Source organism: Aquarana catesbeiana, linkage group LG01 (assembly GCF_042186555.1).
Source record: "Aquarana catesbeiana isolate 2022-GZ linkage group LG01, ASM4218655v1, whole genome shotgun sequence".
In the NCBI taxonomy this organism is placed as follows: domain Eukaryota; kingdom Metazoa; phylum Chordata; class Amphibia; order Anura; family Ranidae; genus Aquarana; species Aquarana catesbeiana.
In genome coordinates, this window is record NC_133324.1 from 798857278 (window position 1) to 798881886 (window position 24609).

Genomic DNA, 24609 nt, shown 5'->3' on the forward strand with positions numbered 1-24609 from the left:
AACATGGGGATGCTTTTCTTCAGCAGGGACAGGGAAGCTGCTCAGAATTGATGGGAAGATGGATGGAGCCAAATACAGGGTAATCTTAGAAGAAAACCTGTTAGAGTCTACAAAAGACTTGAGACTGGGCCAGAGGTTCACCTTCCAGCAGGACATGGACCCTAAACATACAGCCAGAGCTACAATGGAATGGTTTAGATCAAAACATATTCATGTGTTAAAATGGCCCAGTCAATATCCAGATCTAAATCCATTTGAGAATCTGTGGCAAGAAAATTGCTGTTCATAGACGTTCTCCATCCAATCTGACAGAGCTTAAACAATTTTTCATAGAAGAATGGGCAACAATATTACTTCCTAGATGCTTTCTAGATGCGAAAAGCTGGCAGAGACATCCCCAAAAATATTTGCAGCTGTAATTGCAGCAAAAGGTGGTTCTACAAAGTATTGACTCAGGGGGGCTGAATACAAATGCACAGCACACTTTTCAGATATTATTTTGTAAAAAATTTTGAAAACCATTTATCATTTTCCTCCCACTTTACAATTATGTGCCACTTTGAGTTGGCCTATCACATAAAATCCCAATAAAATACATTTACGTTTTTGGTTATAACTTGACAAAGTGTGGAAAATTTCAAGGAGTAATAAATACTTTTTCAAGGCACTGTAAGGAAGCATTTATTCACTTTCCTGGTCACTAAAAGTCCCAAAATATTGTCAAACTAAAGCAGCGCTCAGATGATACGATTTCTTTCCTTCCACCACTGACTATGTTGATGGAGGAGTAGGGGCTAGCGCAGGGGGCCTTCCCGACCAGTAGAATACAATGATTGCATGCAGAAAAACCAGATAGGACTTGGGTACAATCAGCCTGCCAATACATGGATCGAAAGTCAGCCGGTCCCTGCTGAACCAGTCGAATTTCAATCCATGTATGGTCGGCCTAATGCCCCGTACACACGGTCGGACTTTGTTCGGACATTCCGACAACAAAATCCTAGGATTTTTTCCGAAGGATGTTGGCTCAAACTTGTCTTGCATACACACGGTCACACAAAGTTGTCGGAAAATCCGATCGTTCTGAACGCGGTGACGTAAAACACGTACGTCGGGACTATAAACGGGGCAGTGGCCAATAGCTTTCATCTCTTTATTTATTCTGAGCATGTGTGGCACTTTGTCCGTCGGATTTGTGTACACACGATCGGAATTTCCAACAACGGATTTTGTTGTCGGAAAATTTTATCTCCTGCTCTCCAACTTTGTGTGTCGGAAAATCCGATGGAGAATGTCCGATGGAGCCCACACACGGTCGGAATTTCCGACAACACGCTCCGATCGGACATTTTCCATTGGAAAATCCAACAGTGTGTACGGGGCATAAGCCTGTGGACAAGTAGTTTCTTGCTTTGAACTCCTTACATATTTTAACAAAGATATCTCTGAAACACAGTAATAAGCTTTATTACATTTCTGTTTGATAGTGTGAGTTTAAACCCTGAGGGGATAAAGTGTGTTTGGACCTGTCAGTCTATAGGTTCCTTGTTTAAAGGAGAGAGCACATTTCAGATGATTGGTGTGATACAGGCAGAGGTGCAGAGAAGCCTTTTTTGCTTCATCTATTTGTGGAGTGTAATACGGGAAAGTGGACTTAAAATGTGGACTTAAAATGATAAAAGACACAGAAACTTTCTTGAACACAGAAAGATTGTTATATTTATGGTGTGCTCACAGGACTTTAGTGTGTTACCAACGATCATATTATCATTTTATGGTCACTAAAACTGGTTTGAATAGTGCGCACATATTATACTTAATTTTTGATCAAGTAATTTAAGGTATCATGACTTAGAGGGTATGTAGCACAAGTAGGTTTTAATTTACCGTAGGTGATATACACTGTATTTAAAGTATCTGTGAGTAGAAGCCCTGTAATATATATATATAAAATAGAGTTACATATAGATCGGAGATGCTGAAAAAGACTAGTGAGCTAATGTGGACGTTGGGTTAGCTGTAAAATTAAAGTGGTTCTAAAGGCAGAAATTTTTTCATCTTAATGTATTCTATGCATTAAAGGAGAGGTACAGCCAAAACTCGTTGGGCTGTACTTCTCCTGTGGATCACTTCTGCACTTCTGCACTCCTGTGACCTGTGTTCAGCTGACAGCAGGCTTCAGCCTGTTTTCAGGTGATGTCGCAGAGCCAGTCAGGACTCAGGAAAGATTACGACCATATGGTCAGGATCCATCCACATGCCTTGACCGAAACCTGTCTCAGTCTCTCAGCGAGCCACTCGACCCCCCCCCCCATGCGCGCTCCACAACCATGCGCTGCAGTCAGCACAGGGGGGCAGAGCAGAGAGCCAACCAACTCTCAGGGAGCTCTGAAAACTGAGCGATCAGTGGTGTTTGATCACTTGGTTCTCAGTCTTAGAGCCGGCAGGAGGACAGATGCAGCATCGGACTGATGCTGCATCTACATAGGTAAGTAAAATTCTAGAAAAAAAAAACGATTCCTATACTTCTCTTTTAAGGTAAAAAATCTTCTGCAAGCAGCCCCCAGCCCCACTTATACTTACCTGGGCCCGATCTTGATCCAGTGATATGCACAAGAGCCGAGGCTTTCTTCTCTCTGTCCCTACTTATTGGCTCAGACTCAGCAGCAGGAGCCAGATGCTACACAGAGAGGTGGCCAGGGGGTCCCATCAAGATTTTGCTATAGGGCCCAATGATCAAGTTACATCCCCCATCATGATCCTGTTGATCCTATCTATGTCATGTTATTATTGGTGTACTGCTCCATTTGTGTCAAACATATAGAGCTAGTCCTATTTACCAGTTATATAAACTGTTCACATTTTCAAGGAGGTAGCATGCTGTGGCTTACAAAGTAAGTGCTCTTTTTGGCCAGGTACATATGCTGGTGCTCAGGACAGAAGGTATACTCTAAATTTAATATGGACTGTGGTGTCAGCTTTGATACTGTAGTACTTAGTTATTTATGTACCACCAAGGTACCCTCCCTGCTCAAAAGAGCATCATGCTACTACTGACTTCAAAGGCAAGTCCTCTTCCTGCCCTTTCTTTTTGGTAATGTTTTTAGTCGCAAGTGTTTGAGCTGTGGACATTTTGTTTTATGATATTATAGCCTACTGTACACTTTTTTGTTAAAAGCAGTGTGGTTCATTTACCAAATGATAATCATGTACTGTATGATCACATGATTTTGCATTTAGAGTGTAAGTAAATCATATGCGTACACAATTTACTATGCACCAGCAATGTAGGGAATGCAAATGGCTACAGTATAGATAAAAACATATATATATTTGCACATACACCACCTATACTGCGGTGTGCCTAAAATAAGTGTGATTTTTCTCTTACTTTTGAGTCTGCCTAACCACCATTGGCATTCTTACATGGTAACATAGAGTAACAAAACTGCATCAAATGTGCCAGACTATCAAAAAAGGTTTTCTTTGTAAGCATGTTTAGAAGTTAACCACTTCAATACCAGGCACTTAGACACCTTCCCGCCCAGACCAATTTTCAGCTTTCAGCGCTGTCGCAATTTGAATGACAATTGCGCGGTCATGCTACACTGTACCCAAACAAATTTTTTATCATTTTGTTCCCACAAATAGAGCTTTCTTTTGGTGGTATTTGATCACCTCTGCGGTTTTTATTTTTTGCGCAACAAATAAAAAAAGACCGAAAATTTTGAAAAAAAACACGTTTTTCTTTGTTTCTGTTAAAACTTTTTGTAAATAAATACGTTTTCTTCTTCAATGACAGGCACTGATATGGCTGCACTGACGGGCACTGATACGGCGGCACTGATGGGCACAGATGAGGTGGCACCGATGAGGTGGCACTGATGAGGTGGCACTGACGGGCACTGATGATGGGCACTGATAGGGGGCACTGATGGGCACTGATAGGTGGCACTGATGGGCACTGATAGGTGGCACTGGTATGCGGCACTGGCACTGATGGGCACTCATAGGTGGCATTGATGGACACTCGTAGGTGGCATTGATGGTTACTTATGGGTGGCACTGATAGTTGGCACAGATGGTCACAGATGGGCACTGATTGATGGGCACGGATGGGCACTGATAGGTGGCATGAATGGACACTGATGGGTGGCACTGGTGGCATTGCTTATTTGCAGTGATGCCCCTAAGGGTGGCATTGCTGGGCATCACTGCAACATAATTGTGCCAATCAGTGCCCATTTGTGGGCACTGATTGGCACAGATTTGGCACACTGGGTACATGTGGATGGCCATGGGGTACATACCTGGCCATCCACATGTTGCCCCTTCCCTGGTGGTCCTAGTGGCGATCCCTGGTGGTCCAGTGTGGTGATCTGCGGGGGGGCTGCGCTGATAAACAATCAGCGCAGACCCCCCCTGCCAGGAGAGCCGCCGATCGGCTCTCCTCTACTTGCGTCTGTCAGACGCGAGTGAGGAAGAGCCGATCAACAGCTCTTCCTATTGACAGCGTGATCAGCCGTGATTGGACACGGCTGATCACGTGGTAAAGAGCCTCCGCCGGAGGCTTTTTACCAAGATCAGTGTAGCGGTGTGTCAGACTGACACAACGCTCCACCGATCGCCGCGATGCGCGCCCCCGGGGGCGCGCTGCGGCATGTTATCCTGCTGGACGTCATATGACGTCCAGTCAGGATAACAGAACCACTTCCCGGACGTCAATCCACTATAGGGCGGGCGGGAAGTGGTTAAAGAACCAGTCAGCATAGAATATTTCATATGCTGGTGCTTTGACTATAGATCCAACTAATAAATACCAACATAGGCACATTACAATTAATGGGCAGTATTTTAGCTCAGTATAAAAAAAAAAAAAGCTGTACTGAGCTTTTTTAAGCTGCAGCGTGCAAGAGGCCTTAAGCCTCATACACACGATCGGACTTTGTACAAACTTTCCCGTGGATTTTTGTGCAAAGGGGGTTGGCCGTAAACGAATTAAGCATACACACGGCAGGACTTTTTCGGCAACATACACGAACATAGTGACGTTTCAAAGTACTGACGACACTTCAAAAAGAGGACGTTCAATTCTCCGGCGCCAACCTTTGGTCAACTTCTGTATTGTTGTCTGATCTTTTGCATTAGTTTTGAGCATGCGTGTTTGTAGTTCATACAAAAGTCTGATGGTTTTATGTACACACGATTGGACTTTGCTCCATTGGACTTTTGTTGCCGGAAAGTTTGACCGATGAAAACCGAAAAAGTTTGTCCGATGAAGTGTACACACGGTCGGATGTTGCCTTAAAACAGCTAATTTGCATGTTTGTTGTCAAAAAGTCAGATCGTGTGTACGGGCCTTTACACAGAGAGTTTATTTGGTATACTTTTTACTTGCTGCATGCAAGTTTAATTGCTTGGTAACCTGGTCATATATGGTATATTTTTTTATTTCAATACATTTTTCAGAAGTGTATCTGTGTGTGTTTTTTTTTTTTTCTTTGCTGCACTGTAAGGGAATAGACAGACATGCAGCAAACTTGGACTGCATCATAGGTATAAAAAAATCAGTGTACAATAAGGCATATATGCTCGGGGATCCCAGTCGCTATGCTCATGAACATGCACATGCGAGTCCGCAATTTAGGCATACACTGGATTTATCTTTGTACTTTGTCATTTATTTTAGTAAATCAGACCTACTATCTCTTAAGTCCCATATGGCAATATGTCTGTAAGATCCTTCAAAATGACAAATTTACCAGCCTACATACAGAACCCTAGTTGAACTTTATAAGGTTAATAAACATATGAATTTTTGACAACCCAGCAGAAACGAGAGATATACACGAAAACCTGGACCTTATGGAAAGTGTTTACCCTTTCAGAGAAAGGCTCTTATTGATATGGGTTCCATTAGTTGATTGAAACTGTGTATTATGCCTTTGAATCAGCTCGCCAGTAATATCCTTCCTTGTGTCCTTCCACCCCCCCCCCCCCTTTTTAAACCATTTATTTTTTTTATATACGTTTACTGTTTTGATGCGTTGTTATTATTTTTTGTTATGTTGATTTTTATAGAAATTGTTTTTCCTGTCTTAAAATAAAATTAAAATGTGAGAAAATAAACAAATGATTTACATACATTTGTTTGTGATCACCTGGGTGAACAGAAATTAATGTATATCTACAATATATGTATCTATTTTAAAACATTTACAGTAAATATTGCTTTTTTTTAGAAATAAGAAAACTATAAGGCAGATCTCCCAACCAACCTGGTTTAACTTTTCACTGTTCTTTTTTTTTTGCAGACTAGTCGTAACTTAAGTGGTGATCTGAATGGAGTAATGACAATACAAGCTAAACCATTACAACACAGACATTCTGGTCTCTCTGAGAAGACACAGTAAGCATAGAATTCTTAACACAAGTATTAAGTGCATTGTGAACCTGTCCTATGTGTTTTATAATTTACATGCCAGAGCCACAGCACACATATGGGAGAAAATGTATATAGAATGCTACTGTGTCAATAATGAAATGCGTTGCAGGTGCATCTTCACTTGTGCTATGCAGTGAACACTTCATTGAACACTTGTGTATTGTAAGACCATGCATCGTCTACAGCAGTTTATAGGGATACAGGTCTCAGAACAAAGAGTTGACTTCCCCAGTCCTTTTAAACTAATGTAGGGAGAACTTTTATCTAACTGATAGATGTTCCATGCATTTTATGTAGTAGCACTTATCAGCCTAAAGTATATGATTTGCTTTTTGTTAAATTATGACCTTTAAGAAAGGCAGTCCAGAGTGTAAGTATTGTAACTTTCTATGGCCTATTTTTAACACAGATTTGTATCTTACATTACATAGTTTAAATAATATTTATTACATATAATGATCACACTAATCATACTAATTCAGTATATTTTTATTTTGTTCAAAGTGAACAAGAAGACAAATCTTTAAACATATTTCCAAGAGGACTGAACTCTGCACGGAACCGGTTAGGAAAGTTGAATGACAGCAACGTTCTGTCATCTTCACGCCTTCTGCACACTCCTTCTAGGAAAACACCGACACATCGAAGACTGCCTGCTCTCACTTTAGAGCCCATCCCATCTAAAACTCCTAATGTTTACAGTGATGAAGTGCTCAGGGGTACAAAACTGTGAGTACAGCTCAGCAAACAACCAACAGGAATATTTTTCTTTCCTGCATTATTTAGTATCAGGTCGGGCAGTTATTATAGTGCTATTAAAGCAACGGTGATACACAAAAGGTTTAATCACAGTCATATGGCTGCAATTCTTTGCTCTTCACACAGGAACTACATTAACCACTTGACCTCCAGCAGATTTACACCTCTTCCTGACCAGGCCATTTTTTGCGATACATCACTGTGTTACTTTAACTGATTATTGTGCAGTCCTGCATAATTTATGTCATTTTTTTTCTCACAAATAGAGCTTTCTTTTGGTGGTATTTGATCAGTGAGTCTTTTTTGTTTATAGCAGAAAAAGAAAAGGACAATTTTGAAAAAAAACAAAACAATATTCTTTACTTTCTGCTATAAAACATATCCAATAAAAGAAAATAGAAAAATCTAATTTCTTCATAAATTTAGGTAAATATGTATTCTGCTATATATTTTTGGTAAAAAAAAAATCCCAATAAGCATACATTGATTGGTTTACGCAAACGTTATATTGTCTACAAACTATGGTAAATATTTATGGAATGTTTATTCATTTTATTTTTTTTATACTAGTAATGGCGGCGATCAGCAAATTAACCTCCCTGGTGGTATTCCAGAGTATGGCTCGGGGTGAATTTTCCATACCAAAAGCGGTAAATCCCAAGCCACACTCGGGAACGCATCGCAGGGGAAATTTGTTTATTAGTCCCCAGTATCCTGTGATGACGAGCTGTGTCCTCGACTCAATTCATCACGATGCCGAGCTCCGTTCTCTGCGAGCGTCGCGACGGACAGGGACGGAGCCTGGCGCCAAATTCAAAAAGTTAAAAATACATAATACTTACAGTAATGGAATCTGTAAGGTTACAGTGTACTGTATCAAATTATTTTACATCCCTTTCGTCCCTAATGCTTTGTCCAGTCCCCTGCATGTAGTTTTATATTATATATACTGTTCTTTCTGCCTGGAAACTTGAGATTGTCCATAGCAACCAAAAAGTGTCCCTTTACGTCAAAAGTGGATAAATTAGAATCACTTGCAGAATTGAGTGATAGTGATTTGTGGGGAAATTCATCATCAAACACTGAAAGTAATGACAGTGACAATTCTGCAACTGAGCAAATGTCAGTGTTTTTGATTTGATTACATTATTGAATATATTTTATTATTATTGTTATTATATTATTTGTTATAATTATTTATTATATTATAATTTATGATTTCACGTTTCAAACTTTATCATACCCGGGATGTCTACTAGACTCTTGTTTGGACAGATGTGTTATTCCTAAGAATTACAGGCCTACAATATAAAATGCCAAATTTCCATGCGAAACAATGTACCGCTTTCAGCATCAAAAATCTGACATAATCATACCGCCAGGGAGGTTAAAGCGGGACTAAGATATTGCTATGGATAATCTGACAGACTTTGCAGGAACCAGTGACATACTGTTACTGTACTAATGACACTGACTGGGAAGAGGTTAAACATCTAGGGCAATCAAAGGGTTACATGTGTGCCTAGCCAATGTTTTTGTGTACTGTATGTGCTGGGGTCATAGGCAGCATTCCTCCTCCTCCAAACACAACGAGGTTGGTTGATGCCAAAGAGCTTGATCTTGGTCTCATCTGACCACTACACTTTCACCTAGTTCTCCTCTGAATTATTCAGATGTTCATTAGCAAACTTCAGATGAGCCTGTACATGTGCTTTCTTGAGCAGGGAAACCTTGCAGGTGCTGCAGGATTTCAGTACTTCATTGTGTTACCAATTATTTTCTTGGAGACTATGGTCCCAGCTGTCTTGAGATCATTGACAAGATTCTCCCGTGTAGTTCTGGGCTGATTCCTCACCGTTTTTATGATCACTGAAACTCCACAAGGTGAGATCTTGCATGGAGCTCCAGACGAGGGAGATTGACAGTTATTTGTGTTTCTTCCATTTGCGAATAATCGCACCAACTGTTGCCACCCTCTCACCAAGTTGCTTGGCTATGGTCTTGTAGCCCATTCTAGCCTTGTGTAGGTCTTCAATCTTCCCTGCCTTCTTTGGATAGCTCTTTGGCCATGGTGGAGAGATTGGAATCTGATTGCTTCTGTGGACAGGTGTCTTTTATACAGGTAAAAAGCTGAGATTAAGAACACTCCCTTTAAGAGAGTGCTCCTGATCTTAGCTTGTTACCTGTTTAGAAGACACCTGGGAGCCAGAAATCTTGCTAATGGATAGAGGATCAAATACTTATTTCCCTCATTAAAATTCAAATCAATTTATATCTTTTTTGAAATGCGTTTTCCTGGATTATTTTGTTGTTATTCTGTCTCTCACTGTTAAAATAAACCTACCATTAAAATTATAGACGAATCATTTCTTTGTCAGTGGGCAAACGTACTAAATCAAATACTTTTTTCCCTCACTGTATATACAATAATAGATGAAAATTTGATTTCATTAATTTTATCTATACACAGTAAGATCGGGTGATTGCTAAGTCACTTTAGTCACAGAAATATGTATAGAAAGGCTGGTTCCAAAGGCTGGGGTAACTTTATACCCCAACAGACAGTAATTCTCTCAACCCTCTGTAGTCTCCATTATATTTTAATAGACTCTAAGCTATTCCAACTGCTGTATCTTCCCTTATACTCTAACAGATTGTAAGTTCTTCCACGGTCTGTATCCTTCCTTAAGGCTTGGTTCACTCTTGTGTGAGTGGTTGTGGGTGAGGGAATCGCACCTTTTCCCCCACCTCCAACTACAACGTGCTGCTCCTGTAGAGATGCGCCGGGCTGCAATTCATTCTTAATGGTACCCCCACACAGCTAAACACGCAGTGCATTTGCGGGTGTGGGAAATCGCATAGTGCAAAAAGCAATTACCCTGTAGCTGCAGTTTAAAAAAGTGCAGGAACCCTTTTCCTGTGCTGTTTTGCCCGTGCAAACGTGGGCCGCACCAACTACATAGGTGTGAACCTAGCATAAGTATTGTAAGGTCTTCCACCTTTTGGTATCTCTACTTTATACTCTAATACATATTAAATTCTTCCAGCTTTTTGTATTCTTTCTTTGTATCCTTATAGATTGTTCTATTATTGATTATCCTCCATTATATCCCATTAGATTGTAAGGTCAACTTTTTGTATCCTCCCTTTACCCCGTAATAGAGGGTAAGCTCTTAAACCCTCTGCTTCCTCTCATATTTTCCAATAGATTGTAAGCTGTTCTGCATTCTACCCCAATGTACTGTAAGCTCTTCCACCTTTTTTAATCTCCCCTATTCCCTAATAGATTGTAACCTCTCCTGCTTTCTGTGTCTTCCCTTTATACTTTTATATATTGTAAGCTATTCTACCTGTGTATCTCCCCTGATACTCCAAAAGAGTGTTTGCTGTTCCACCTTTTGTATACTCTTTTAGGCCTGATTCACACCTATGCATTTTTAGTGCTTTTTGCATTTTTCAGATTTGCACTTCAGTCCATTTAACATGGTTTCCTATGGAACACATTCTGTAATGCATTTTTAGTGCATTTTGCAGATTTGCACTAAAAATGTGAATCAGGCCTTAGACCCCAATAGAATGTGAGCTCTTCCACCATCTATATCGTCCCTTTTACCCTAGTAGATTGTTAGCTCTTCCACCTTCTTTAACCTTACCTTAAAGTTGAGGTCTATTGAGGCATAAGTTGCCCGTTGAACCCCTGATGCTTTTTCTGTCTGTAGTCTATGTAAATCGCATACTCCAATTTCCCAATTTGCATGTTAACATGGCCACTGCATAGGGATTCTGACATCTCTGAACCCCGAATTCCAAAGTAAACAGTGAAGATCTGAGAACTGCAGTTGCCTGATCTATTTCGGCCTTCTATCCTGCAATAGCAACCAGTGCTTTCAGGCTCACAAAAGAGCCCTGTAAACACTGGGGCCATGAGAGCTGAACAGCTAGCTGTATAGCCACTTGGAAGTGCTTCCATCCCACTAAACATAAAAAGACTAGCTTTTCTATGTTTGTAGCCCATGAACATCCACCGTGCCCTAAGCAACTGCCAAGGTCATCCTATGGGTGATCTGGCTCTAATCTATATTACAGTATGGCAGTGTTTGCACCACTCTTTTCTGTTTTGTCTCACCTAAATGCAATATGCTGATAGAGGCACATCAATGAATTTTAGTAATGGATGCTGTTGTTTTTTAACACTTTTTTTTTATTATTTCAGATACACAGGACTGGAAAGACTATCTTCACCATCCATCCAAATCAGCAGGAATAAGTTACCACCAATTAATTCTGATACAGTGGAGCAACATCTGCCTGTACCCAGTTCTCGTCATTCAGCTGTAAGATAGCATGCATATCTGTTTATTCAATAAAAATTAGAACCACTAATGTAAAGAAGGCATAACTGTTACTGATAAGAAATAGAAAGAAGCCAGTAATTTAAGCAGTATTTTTATCCTAATTTTGTAAGTAATTTAGTAAAAATCTTGTTCTGTGCCCAACTTTCTCTTTTCTATCCAGCAGAACAGGGGAAAGCATCCTCATAGTCGGATATCTAGTGCTGTGCCTGATACTACAGGAAGGCGGCCCCTACGGGAGAGAGCTGCCATTGTGGAGCAATTTTCAAGACCCAATACAACTCACACTTTCAGGGTTTGTCAAATCGTATTTTGCGTCTTATGCTTTCTGTTTATTGTAAACAAATATGCTGTTTTTTTTGTATATTATTACATGGTTAGCCTAAAGATAAACTCCAGGCAGATAGCTAAACAGTATAGAAATACATACAGTATCTCATAAAAGTGAGTACACCCCTCCCATTTTTGTAAATATTTTATTATATCTTTTCATGTGACAACACTGAAGAAATGACACTTTGATACAATGTAAAGTAGTGAGTGTACAGCTTGTATAACAGTATAAATTTGCTGTCCTCTTAAAATAACTCAACACACAGCCAATAATGTCTAAACCGCTGGCAACAAAAGTAAGTACACCCCTTAGTAAAAATATCCAAATTGGGCCCAATTAGCCATTTTTCCTCCCCAGTGTCATGTGACTCGTTAGTGTTACAAGGTCTCAGGTGTGAATGGGGAGCAGGTGTGTTAAATTTGGTGTTATTGCTCTCACTCTCTCATACTGGTCACAGGAAGTTCAACATGGCACCTCATGGCAAAGAACTCTCTGAGGATCTGAAAAAAATAATTGTTGCTCTACATAAAGATGGCCTAGGCTGTAAGAAGACCCTGAAACTGAGCTGCAGCATGGTGGCCAAGACCATACAGTGGTTTAACAGGACAGGCTCCACTCAGAACAGGCCTCGCCATGGTCGACCAAAGAAGTTGAGTGCACATGTTCAGCGTCCTATCCAGAGGTTGTATTTGGGAAATAGACGTATGAGTGCTGCCATCATTGCTGCAGAGTTTGAAAGGGTGGGGGGTCAGCCTGTCAGTGCTCCGCCGCACATTGCATCAAATTGGACTGCATAGCTGCTGTCCCAGAAGGAAGCCTCTTCTAAAGATGATGCACAAGAAAGCCTGCAAACAGTTTGCTGAAAACAAGCAGACTAAGGACATGGATTACTGGAACCATGTCCTGTGGTCTGATGAGACCAAGATAAACCTTTTTGGTTCAGATGGTGTCAAGAGTGTGTGGCGGTAACCAGGTGAGGAGTACAAAGACAAGTGTGCCTTGCCAACAGTCAAGCATGGTGGTGGGAGTGTCATGGTCTGGGGCTGCATGGGTGCTGCCGACACTGGGGAGCTACAGTTCATTGAGGGAACCATGAATGCCAACATGTACTGTGACATAATGAAGCAGCGCATGATCCCCTCCCTTTGGAGACTGCACCGCAGGGCAGTATTCCAACATAACAAAGACCCCAAACACACCTCCAAGACAGCCACTGCCTTGCTAAAGAAGCTGAGGGTAAAGGTGATGGATGGCCAAGTATGTCTCCAGACTTAAACTCTATTGAGCGTCTGTGGGGCATCCTCAAATGGAAGGTGCAGGAGCGCAAGGCCTCTAACATCCACCAGCTCCGTTATGTCGTCATGGAGGAGTGGAAGAGGACCCCAGTGGCAACCTGTGAAGCTCTGGTGAACTCCATGCCCAGGAGGGTTAAGGCAGTGCTGGAAAATAATGGTGGCCACACAAAATATTGACACTTTGGGCCCAATTTGGACATTTTCACTTAGGGGTGTACTCACTTTTGTTGCCAGCAGTTTAGACATTAATGGCTGTGTGTTGAGTTATTTTAAGGGGACAGAAAATTTACACTGTTATGCAAGCTGTGCACTCACTACTTTACTTTGTAGCAAAGTGTAATTTCTTCAGTGTTGTCACAAGAAAAATTACAATAAAATATTTACAAAAATGTGAGGGGTGTACTCACTTTTGTGAGATACTGTATATTGGAGTTATTTTACCTGTGAAAAAATGTGTAGTTTTCTCCATCCTGTTTTGAAAAATACACATTCTACGAGACAGCAATGTTAGTGACCTGACTATTCACTATTGCAGTTAAGCAACTAAGTTAGGTCACCTTCTTGCCCCCAGCTTGTTATTGGACAATGAAGGAACAGTAGCAGCATAATGAGGAGTCATCCTTCTGTTCACTCTGTACCCTCCTTTTGTCAGCTTACTAAAGTGCAGCTGTATAACAGATTGAAAGAGACTGATATGAAATGAAAATCAGGCATATAAAAATACTTTTATTTTTGATAAACATAAAACTGCATTAGTTGGTGTTTTTGTATCTATCTGGAGTCCAGCAATTAAACATATTGTTAATGCATAACTTATTTTTATTACAGTCAGAGACATCTCATAGAAGATCTTTTACTCCTTTGGATTTTGCTAATCATACATGGACAGGACAAGCTTTCCTAACAAGTAAGATCACATCTTGTGCAATACAGTATAATATTACTTCATGCCAAAACCATAAAACCCAGGAAACAAATCAAAATACGAACAAACAAATCCATCGATCACTCAGACTCCTTTCCTCAGACCCCTTTCACACTGGGGTCGCAGCGCTTTAGTACTATTTTATTGGCGCTTTTCGGCTGCTAGCGGGGTGCTTTTAACCCTAAAGAAGGGTTTAAAAGCGTCTGTGCTGCGGTGCTTCCGAAACGCTTTTCAGGAGCTTTGGAAGCGCTGCCCATTCATTTCACTGGGCAGGGCATTTTGGGAGTGCTAAATACAGCGCTCCCAAACCGCACCAAAGATGCTGCTTGCAGGACCTTTCCTAACGTCCCGCAAGCGAATCGTCCCAATTTGAATAGTCACACTGAAATGAACGAGAGGCAGTTTACAGGCGCTATTTCTAGCGCTAAAACCCCTGAAAACTGCCTCGGTGTGAAAGGAGTCTCAACATTTAAGAATACAAAACACGATAAAGAAAAACACAACATTCTACATCAACAACTGTTTACAACTTGGATCACAAAACCAAAACATACAACACAAAACAACGTAAAATGCAAACAGCACAGAATAATAAACATGACAATGTTAAAAAAAAAAATTCAAACAAACTGGGAGGAGACCTCCTTCAGCAAACAATCATGGATCAAAAAATTTTTTGACGTTTGGAAATTCTTTGTCCAAACCCTACCGGTTGGTAAGCAACAGTCTATAATGAAGTGTTTCCAATATACCAAGTGCGATCAAACTAGTTGCTAATTAATGACCCTCCAATTGATTAGGCATCCTCCACGTACTTGGAAATATCCGTTAAAACCTGGTAGTTAAGGCCTTCTCCTTTTCTATCTCCAACTATCAATTTTTTAACTGACCACTGTACATCCTGGTGCTTACTATGACTCCTTTCTAGACCCTGTTCTGCTAGTTTACTTTTAAATAATTTTTTTAAGACCTGTATATTGTCATGTTCTATTCTTTATTCCGCCAAATGTTGCATCCCCTGACATTGGTAAATGTGTTCTCACCTAAAATATAAATAATAAAAGTCTAAACAGAAAGTCATTCTAAAAAGGGGCTTTCCTGTATATATTTTTCAAATGAATATGTATCCCTTTTAGTCCTCTTGCATGTGGCCTGGGTGCCTCAGCTATAGCATATTTTAATCCATAGGGCTGCATTACAGAAAGCGCTGTGCTCATGTAACTGCTGGCACATTTATGGGCGTCATTTTTAAAACCTAAAAACTATAAAACTTTAAAAACTAAAATACGCTGCAGCTGTGGTTCAGGGGCATCACTACAAACTTATTTTATACTGTACGCCCATACGCTCATTTTTACAGCTGTGTACAAGAGGCCTAAAACAGATTTTTGTACTATTATTTATCAGTATGGACTTAGACCCGTTGAGCCTTCCTTCTAGGCTAGAGTGATAACAATCATATTTTATTGATTACCAATTCTTATCTGCTATCTATAAAAGGTTCTTGTGGGAGCAAAGGTGTGTTATAAGTTCAGTATATGGTAAAATATATTATATGCAATTTCCAACAAACTAACCCTTTTCCTCACCCCTTTCCTTGTATTCCTGTCTACATTAAAATGAAAAGAATACCTAACCTCAGATTTTCAATAGATTTTCCATAGATTGTACTAAAAGTCTGTTTAGCCAACGTTAGTGCTCCTGGTTGTCTGGAATAACAGCCCATCCTCCAAAATGTGTTGATTATGTTGGTGCTATTGAAAGGGGTTTTTACATAGCATTAATGAAAGTAGAAAATTCCTTGCAAAAATCGCTTTAAAAAGTACTGATGCTTGGTCATGGCTGGATCCCTCAGCTTCACATAACTTTACTAGACTCCATTGATGAAATCTGAATGCCAGAAGTGAAAATGGTTGCACAGGAGCTATCTCTTATCTTCATGCTGATATCTCCATGAAACACCTATAACAAATGAAAGAGGGAGAATGTGAATCTCCTGGGTGGAGATGAGTTCTCAGGTACATATATAAGTTGGGGTACATATTCAAATACTGACATCTATCCAAAACTGAAATAATTTGTTTTAGATAAAGGGCCCTTTAACATTTTCCAGTGATGTCAGAAACAGCTTATGGCATAAGTTGAGTTTTAAAAAAATCAACACAAGAGGCAATGGGGTTGATTTACTGAAGGTAAATAGACTGTGCACTTTTGAAAGTGCAGTTTCACTCTACAAGAGCAATTGTTTCAGAGCTTAGTAAATGAGGGAGAGCTGACTTCCATCATCCAATTATATGCAAACAAAAATGCTGTTTTTTTTTAAAATATCCCTTGCATGAGATTGGGTGTTTGTGTAAAGTGAAGCTTTAGCACATTTACTAAGCTCTGGAGCAACTGCACTTGCAGAATGCAACTACACTTTCCAAAGTGCGCAGTCTATTTGCCTTTAGTAAAATCAACCCATTACTATTAATCTGGTGTGTGCTGCTGGCTCCTGCATTCCTTAAAATCTTCCTCCGTTTGAGCCCCCTCCCCCATTCTATGAATTAAAGAGGTTGTAAATCTCCGGAAAAAAAAACAAACACTTGCAAGACAAAGGCATAATGAGCTAATATGCATCGCATGAAATACTTACCTTAGAACGATGCCCTGCAGTGCCGCCCGCACCCCGCTCCCACCGACATCTTTCCCAGAGTTACTCCCGGGTTTACGGGCTCCAGCGCTGTGATTGGCTGGAGCCGTGATGACGTCACTTCCGTGCGGGTGCCACCGGTCACGGCACGGGTCCTGGAGAAACGGCACAAGCGAGCTGTTCCTTCAGTGCACATGCACCAATGATGTCGACGGCAGCGGGGGGGGGGGTAACGAACATTTGACTCATCCACCTATCCTCCATTCATAGATCACATTTCATTCATAGATGCTATAGTACAGTTTCTATGATTTGCGGAGGTGGGTGAAAATTGTGGGCATAGTCAAACCCTCTTGAGTGCCTGCCAACAGTTCCCCAACTCCTGGGGGGGGGGGGGTATTTTAACTTAGGCTTTAACAACCATGCTGGAGAGTGTCACATTATCACTAGAAATAACAATAATTTACTTTTTTACTTCCAACGAGAGGTCAAACAACAGGCGTTTAGGTCCACCCGGATGGGATGAATTGGGCTTAACTCATCCCCTTCAGAATATACTATAAGCTGAACCTATCACCAGAACATGTATGTGCATGGGTACCAAGTCATTTTCTAAACAGAAAATTCCTCCATTTAATAGTTTCTATGATTGCAAATGATTATAAGAAATATCACTTTATTATATGTTTTGCTTTTCCCATCAAGGTTCCCAATATCAACCAAAATCATTTCAAAGGAATCCACCAAATGCGAGAAGAAAATTTCAAGTTGCCTCCTAATGAGCGGTAACATGGACAATGCTTCGTACCTAAATTAGTGGGTGCACAGCTCTCCCAATCCATGTGTTCACAAATAGTTCTTGTATGTAACAAACTGGCCACTTTTATAAAAGACTCTTTAAGAGATTTATTTGACAATGAGGATCTATTCTAATATATTCAACATAATATAATTATGTAATGTACCAAAAACAATACAATAATTTCATGCAGAAAGCTGTGTGAAAAAAAACATGTTGTCCCTCCCCTTGGTAATCGTTTTGTATAAAGCTGGCCATACACTGTGTGAAATTCTTTAGGAACCGGCTGAAATTCGCTCCATTCAACAAAAGTTGATAGTTCAATTGACTTATGTCGAAGAAACCTGCTGGAAATATTTCAGCTGAACAGTGGCTGCAACCAATGTTTGAGTTTTTGGACAGCCCTGGCTGTCAAAATACAATAGCTGCAGTCGGAGATTGATTTTTCTGTGCTATATAGCTTGGATGGAGGAATCAGAGTTTTCAGTTCATAGAATGAAAAGAAAAAATTAATGTATGGCCCCTTAAGCCTAGCAAATCATATCCTAGTGGATAAAGCACTTTTTAGCTTGGACGACATGATCATTATGTCCAGTAGCACAGTCACAGTTTTACACCAAGAAAAGCACACACAATTATTGAACCAGAGCTTTTAAGCTGCACTGAGTTAAGAATATCATAAACTTCTGCACAAAAAAAGGCTGCATAGCCTGGAGTTGTCACAGCATGAGACTTTAGTTCACAAAGCAAAGTGGTGTAGCAACCCACAGCAACAAATCCAAATTTGCCTTTGATCAGTTTGTTGCAGTCATACCAGCGAAAGATGGTTGCTGATCAGTTTATAGTGGTTATTGCACTTGCATGATGAATTTCGCCTGATCAAACAAAGGCCACTAATATGATCTACTAATATTTATCAGCAATTCTATTCGCTTGACATAAATATATACAGTATATATATGGCACATGAGAGTAATATCTTTCTGCCATCATTAGGCCCTTTAGTTCAAGTGCCAAGCTGAATATAAGCTTCTTTGCTGTAGCAGTCATTAAATATCCAGTCACGTGCTGGTGAATTTAGAAAACAGAAGCCTTTGGTGCATGATTAGATGTTTTACTTCACCTTACCTCATTGCATTTTAGTATATTACTTGCAATACTGAATTATTCTAGTCTCACCCAAAAAAATATCACAACAGAGTTCTATCAACTAAAGTGTATAAATACTGGATAAAAAAAAAATTCATATCTTTCTCTGCCCTCAAGACGCTTACAATCTAAGTTCCCTAATTTACATATTAGGGCCAATTTAGACAGGAGCCAAATAGCCTACCAGCATGTCTTTGGAGTGTGGGAGGAAACCCACACAGGCACAGGGAGAACATGCAAACTCCAGGGAGGTAGTGCCATGGTTGGGATTTGAACCGACGATCCTAGACCTGTTAGGCGGACGTGCTAACCACTTACTGCACTCTACTCCACTGCGCAGGGCATAACAAACACAAAAGTGTCAGACTCCAGTATAATATAATTATATTGCAATATATATTATTATCATCCAGGATTTATATAGCACCAATAGTTTGTGAATAAAGGGAGACAGTACTGTTAGAATACAATTCAGGGTTAGTGGGGCCTTGCTTGTAGGAGCTTACAATCTTTCATGATAATGCTCTTCACCAAACTGTTACAACCTTCCAAAGCTCCACTTCTAATTCTGGGCAAACTGAAAACTGGGTTATAGACCCTGATGATAGGATGTTCAGGCAATCTATCACATTGGGGGTGCCTTCTCTTCACTACCCTAATAGTATGTCAGAGCACTCCAATAGCATTAACAATGATTGCAACACAGAGGATAAGTTCTACCATATGCCAGTTCACATAGCTTAATATGCTTCATTTAGTTGAAGGGTACCTCAAATAGGATCAGTGAAGAGACTCGGGTTGCTCCAGGGTAATATTGTAAAATGCAGCACTTCATAGATTGGTGCTTACACATAGGGTTTTTTTAAAGCAATAAAAACAGCAGTGAAAATGTGCAAATTTTGGTATCATTGGTAGCATAGGGATTTCAGTTTATTGAGCTAAAATAAGTGAGAGATAAAAACACTGAATTATTGTTATCCCTTATGGCTTTTGCTTGTTCTCTTTTACCTTATGGAATAAGCTAGATTATAATATCATATACTGTAGCTGGAGATTATATATAACGTGTTTTTACATGATTTCCCATGTAATTATATGGAATTTTTATACACACAGATGCAGTATTTCATGCATCAGCATGTTATGTAATCAGGTCAGTATTTTCATGTTATTGCAACAGAGAGTTTTATTCAAACATCACAAGCCATTTGTGCAATGTTAGAGTATGTGTCACAGACATATTCATTATCACTTCACATTACATTTGTCACATAACGCACAACTAATTCATTTATAAGTTTCTTTCATTTATACTCTTTGGGAGAAGCAGATTGGTTGGAAAACCTTGTTAGTTCACTACTATTCTATCCTTGATAAGTCAGCACTAGAGGTGTCTGCAGCATGCCTCCCATGTACTAAGCCACAGGCTATACACAAGCAGGGGCCCAAGAGCTGGCAAAGATACCTGCAAGTGGTCCTGTCCAACTCCATTGTCAATGCCAACTAAAGGGCTAAGCATACAGGCATAGTAGCACATCTAAAGAGACACAGCTGGATATCAGGCTTCTAGTTTAAGATAGCTTATATTGCTGAAAAAGTGTTGATATGCACATGCAGTAAAAGTCTGTGCTGACCTTTCACACGTGTATCTGAAATCCTCCTATCAATACAAGAGACTGTTTGAGAGCTCTGTGCATCAATCTGCATCTTTTCATATGCAGCTTTAAGCCCTAAATTAATGATAAAGAAGATTCATACAAATCTGGTAAAGAGAAATGTCTCCATTGCCCAGAGAAACTAATTGGGTTCAAGCATTCATTTTCAAACCTGCACTCAAGATAAAAGCTCAGATCTGTTGTTTCTTCCCCCCACAAACACATCCATTTGGATTAAAGTATACCAAGTAATAGAGAATTCAGAACCTAAAGTTGATAATTACCAGAAAGATCCAGAAACATAAAAATACTTAAAATAATCTTTTACGTTGGACTGAGGTAACATCACTACAGTCAGTGATTTACAGAAGTAGAGACTGTTCTTAGTGTCTAGGCAAAAAATCCCAATGCAGTACACAATAGATGTATTGTCACTTTAAAAACACTTCAAGTACAGAAAATACCTCTTTATCTGCCATACCAAGGGAACTTATAGGGGTTGATTTACTAAAGGCAAAAAGACTGTGCACTTTATATTCCCTTTGTTGACTTCTTCATGTGAATATGTATGCTGTTCCTTTTTTTGAAAATATTCAATAAATAAACAATTAAAAAAAAAAAAGACTGTGCACTTTGCAAGTGCATTTGCTCCAGAGCTTAGTAAATGCATGAAGCTCTGCTGTTTTGCATCATCCAATCATGTGCAGTCTAAAATGCTGCTTTTTTTATTTCCTTGCACGTGATTAGGTACTTTTTGCAAAGTGAAGCTTTACCTCATTTACTAAGCTCTGAAGCAACTGCACTTGCAGAGGGCAACTGCAGTCTATTTGCCTTTAGTAAATCAACCCCAAAGTGTCCTGTTTGAGCTGATAGCATGTTGCCTCTGCTGCACAGAAATCACAAGCAGTGTTATTAGCCCTGCCACTTCTCCTTTGCTAAACTACAGAACACCTCCTTTTATGTTAAAGAAATAAGTAGAGGGGTAGGTGCTCTGTAGTCTAGCAGGAAAGAACAGAGCATGGCTTGAGATTTTGATATAGCAGTGGCAGAGTTGTCTGCTCAAACAGTAGTTAGGAACTCACAGGATTTCTGACAGGATCAACAGGCATTTTTCTGTACACTGAAGTGTTTTTAAAGTGGCCGAATGTGGCAACATGTGCATGTATTGCAGAGATTTATTGCATTTTTATTTTTTGTTGCCTAGACATACATTTAACAAATTAAATGTTTAATTAGCTAAATCAGCATTCATTGCAGTTATCAAATCATTTGGAATCAAAACCTCCCCTTTTTTATTTTTCATTTAATTGGGTACAATCATAGTGGTATAGCCATAGTGATGGCGGCTTTATCATATTCACTATGTTATGTAAATATCCACTTTCCAAAGTGAACAGTCCTTATTCCCATAGTAAATCAACCCCAGAAAATATCTGCGTATACCTGGGTTCTTTGAGACAGGCTCCTTTTAAGTAGCATTTTTATGTTATAAAATTAAACCAAAATCATAATACATTTTTTACAAATTGTGAAAAAATCAATGCATTTTACTGGATTCACGGCGCAATATACTGTACAATACATATATACCTATGTGTGAACTTAATATATAATGTTTACAATGAATATATTTTTGTATCAATATGACACTAGCATTTGTTTTGAAGAACATTTATGTATCTTACCCCAAAAAATCTTTCTGTGATATTGTAGATTACAAGTTTGTCTGCTGTTGATAACCTTCATAGATTGGTGACAGCCATGTGTTGAGTCTCGTCAGTGCTAGAAGTGCTGTATATATGTTTTGTGTAATCGTAAGTATAAGCTGTGTGCTAGAGGCCAGTTAGAAAAAACAATGTGCTCAATTAGGCCTTGTTCACAAGAGCTTCAGCTTGTACAGGAACGTTGGGTACAACAAGATTGTGTGAAGCTTACATACCGCTGAAGCCTACTCCCATTAAGATCTGGGTTTAACATTTTCAAACTGGTGGGTACCTTTTGCTGCCAAAGCAAATGTTACATTTTTTGCACAAATGTTAAAATGCACATTTCAGTCCTAAAGATTACTTACCCCCAAAATATTATTTTCAGTAAAAAACACACTTAAATACATTTTTGTGCACACAAGCGCAGCAAAATCTAAATGTTTATGTAAAATATAGAATGAGACAGCATCAAGTAAATACTGTAGATAACAAATATGTCAAGACTCAAAACTACATGTGCCTACAATACAACAAACTATGATACCCCAAATTGTTTATAGGTGACAAGACATAGGAGTTGATTTACTAAAGGCAAATAGACTGTGCAGTTTGCAGAGTGCAGTTGCTCCAGAGCTTAGTAAATGAGGTAAAGCTTCACTTTGCAAAGAGTACCCAATCATAGCATTTTTGCTTGCACATGATTGGATGATGGAAGTCATTTACTAAACTCAGGAGCAACTGCAGAGTGCACAGTCTATTTCCCTTTAGTAAATCAACCCCACTGACTTAGAGTTAATCATAAATGATGGCCCTAGAATTATTCCTGATTTTAGCATGTTCGGCACTGCCCAATGCACAGTGCACGCACGTTCATATGAATATGTGCTTGTGCAAAGGGGCTTTACATTTTTTTTTTTTTTTAATTTTGCACTTTCATTTTTTTCCCATTAATTTTATTGCTATCACTTTTTGTGTGACAGGTGCTCTTTTTAGATACTTCAGGGGTCTTTTGGACCCCGATGTCTCTTCTGCACTTAGGCAACTCTGATAGAGGAAACAGCAAAGCAGCTTCATTCAGCTCTGAACCTGAAAGTGCTCAGAGCTGAGCACTTCTGGATTCAAACACCACAGAACATATCACACCACCCACCATCCTGACGTGCCTTTTGTTTGGTTCTGTGAAAACTCCTCGCACACAGTCATGTCATTCACAGAAATCTGTGAATGAATGTACTACAAGTCCCGTCTTCCACTGCAGCAGATGGTCTTGTAGCTCTCAATGAACTACTGTTGTGGTAATTGTGGTAGTCCATTGATTCTTCCTTCAGCTCTGACTGACAGCCTGCATAGAGGCTCCTGTAAAATAAAAATAAAAAAATTCCTGCAAAAACATGCACTTATTTGTTTTTTCTATGAAGGTGAACTGAACCTTTTCATGTTTCAGTAAATCTTGCTGAAAACTCTGCAAATGCTTTGTAAGAGCTTGTTGTATGAACTGGGCTGAGACCCCATTCACACTAGTCAGGAGAAACTAGCCGGCCTTCACACTGCAATGCACAACATGTGAAATCACATTATTCTCTTTGGTGCCTGTTGATATTAATGCAACATTGTGTAGTGAGATTTTTAAAAAGGTGCAGCATATTGCTTTTTTGGCCCCATGGGATCATATGAAAAATACAAGTACTGTACATTTGATGCATTTTTGGCAGGGTTTTGTGCTGAACTGATTGTTTGTCTGTTACAAAACCCCCCCAAAAAAATGCATGAGTCATGAAAAGGCATCAAAATGCGCTACAAAAACACCGAAACACACATGATTATGCAGCCCTACTGGTGTGAACCTAGGCTAATACAAGCTAGAGCCTGTGTGAACAAGGCCTAAATAGGACTTGAACATATGTCACTTCTTCTAACATTGATTCTAAAACAGGTTCTTAGATACTCTAAGTGATCTTTTACTGGCCAACGTGTTACATAAACTTCACTGCTCATATCACTGGAATGTAAATATCTATGTCTCTTAGCAGGCATAAGGTATACGATGGGAAAATCCAACCCTACCTATAGGCTTTGACCTACAGATTTTTTCAGCTGCCACTCATTGCTTGTCACCCAGCTCTGTCAAAATTAGCATAATCAGAAAATAGTGATCTAATGTGTATGGGTAGCATATAGTGAACCTGTGCTTTTCCCAAGCAGGACAAAGAAAAAAGCGACATTGCACATCCCCCTTCCCAACAACCTCTACTCACCTTCTCATACTACTCTATGCAGCTGGCAGGAGCCTGGTACAGGGTAACATGTGACTCTATTTCCTGAAGGGTGACAGTACCGGTTATTGGTGAATGGCCAGCTGTCACGTGGAGACGGGAAGAGGGGGAAGAAGATGAGTATGTGCTGCTGGGTGATAAGACTTTATGGACAAAGCACAGGTTCTCTTTAATAGAAATACTGGAGCTGCCACTGTGAACTTGTTAATAAATGGTGGAGACCTTGGGCCTGTAATCCCTATCCGGGCTTTATTAATTTAATGATTCACATCCATGGGACAGGAA

The 24609-nt window shown here is 39.7% G+C and overlaps 1 protein-coding gene across 4 annotated transcripts in view; it reads left to right on the plus strand.

Moving 5' to 3' along the window:
* Window positions 1-23584, plus strand: part of FAM149A (family with sequence similarity 149 member A) — a 177039-nt gene extending 153455 nt beyond the window's left edge. For 2 of the 4 annotated variants that reach the window (XM_073607670.1, XM_073607695.1), the window contains exons 9-14: window positions 6315-6409; window positions 6950-7174; window positions 11418-11538; window positions 11720-11851; window positions 14014-14092; window positions 17448-23584. In XM_073607670.1, coding sequence (XP_073463771.1) covers window positions 6315-6409; window positions 6950-7174; window positions 11418-11538; window positions 11720-11851; window positions 14014-14092; window positions 17448-17521 — 726 coding nt within the window. In that variant the 3' untranslated portion in view covers window positions 17522-23584. The remainder of the gene's footprint in view (window positions 1-6314; window positions 6410-6949; window positions 7175-11417; window positions 11539-11719; window positions 11852-14013; window positions 14093-17447) is intronic. The other 2 variants (XM_073607679.1, XM_073607687.1) reach the window with 2 other exon arrangements.
* The last annotated feature ends 1025 nt before the right edge of the window (window positions 23585-24609 follow it).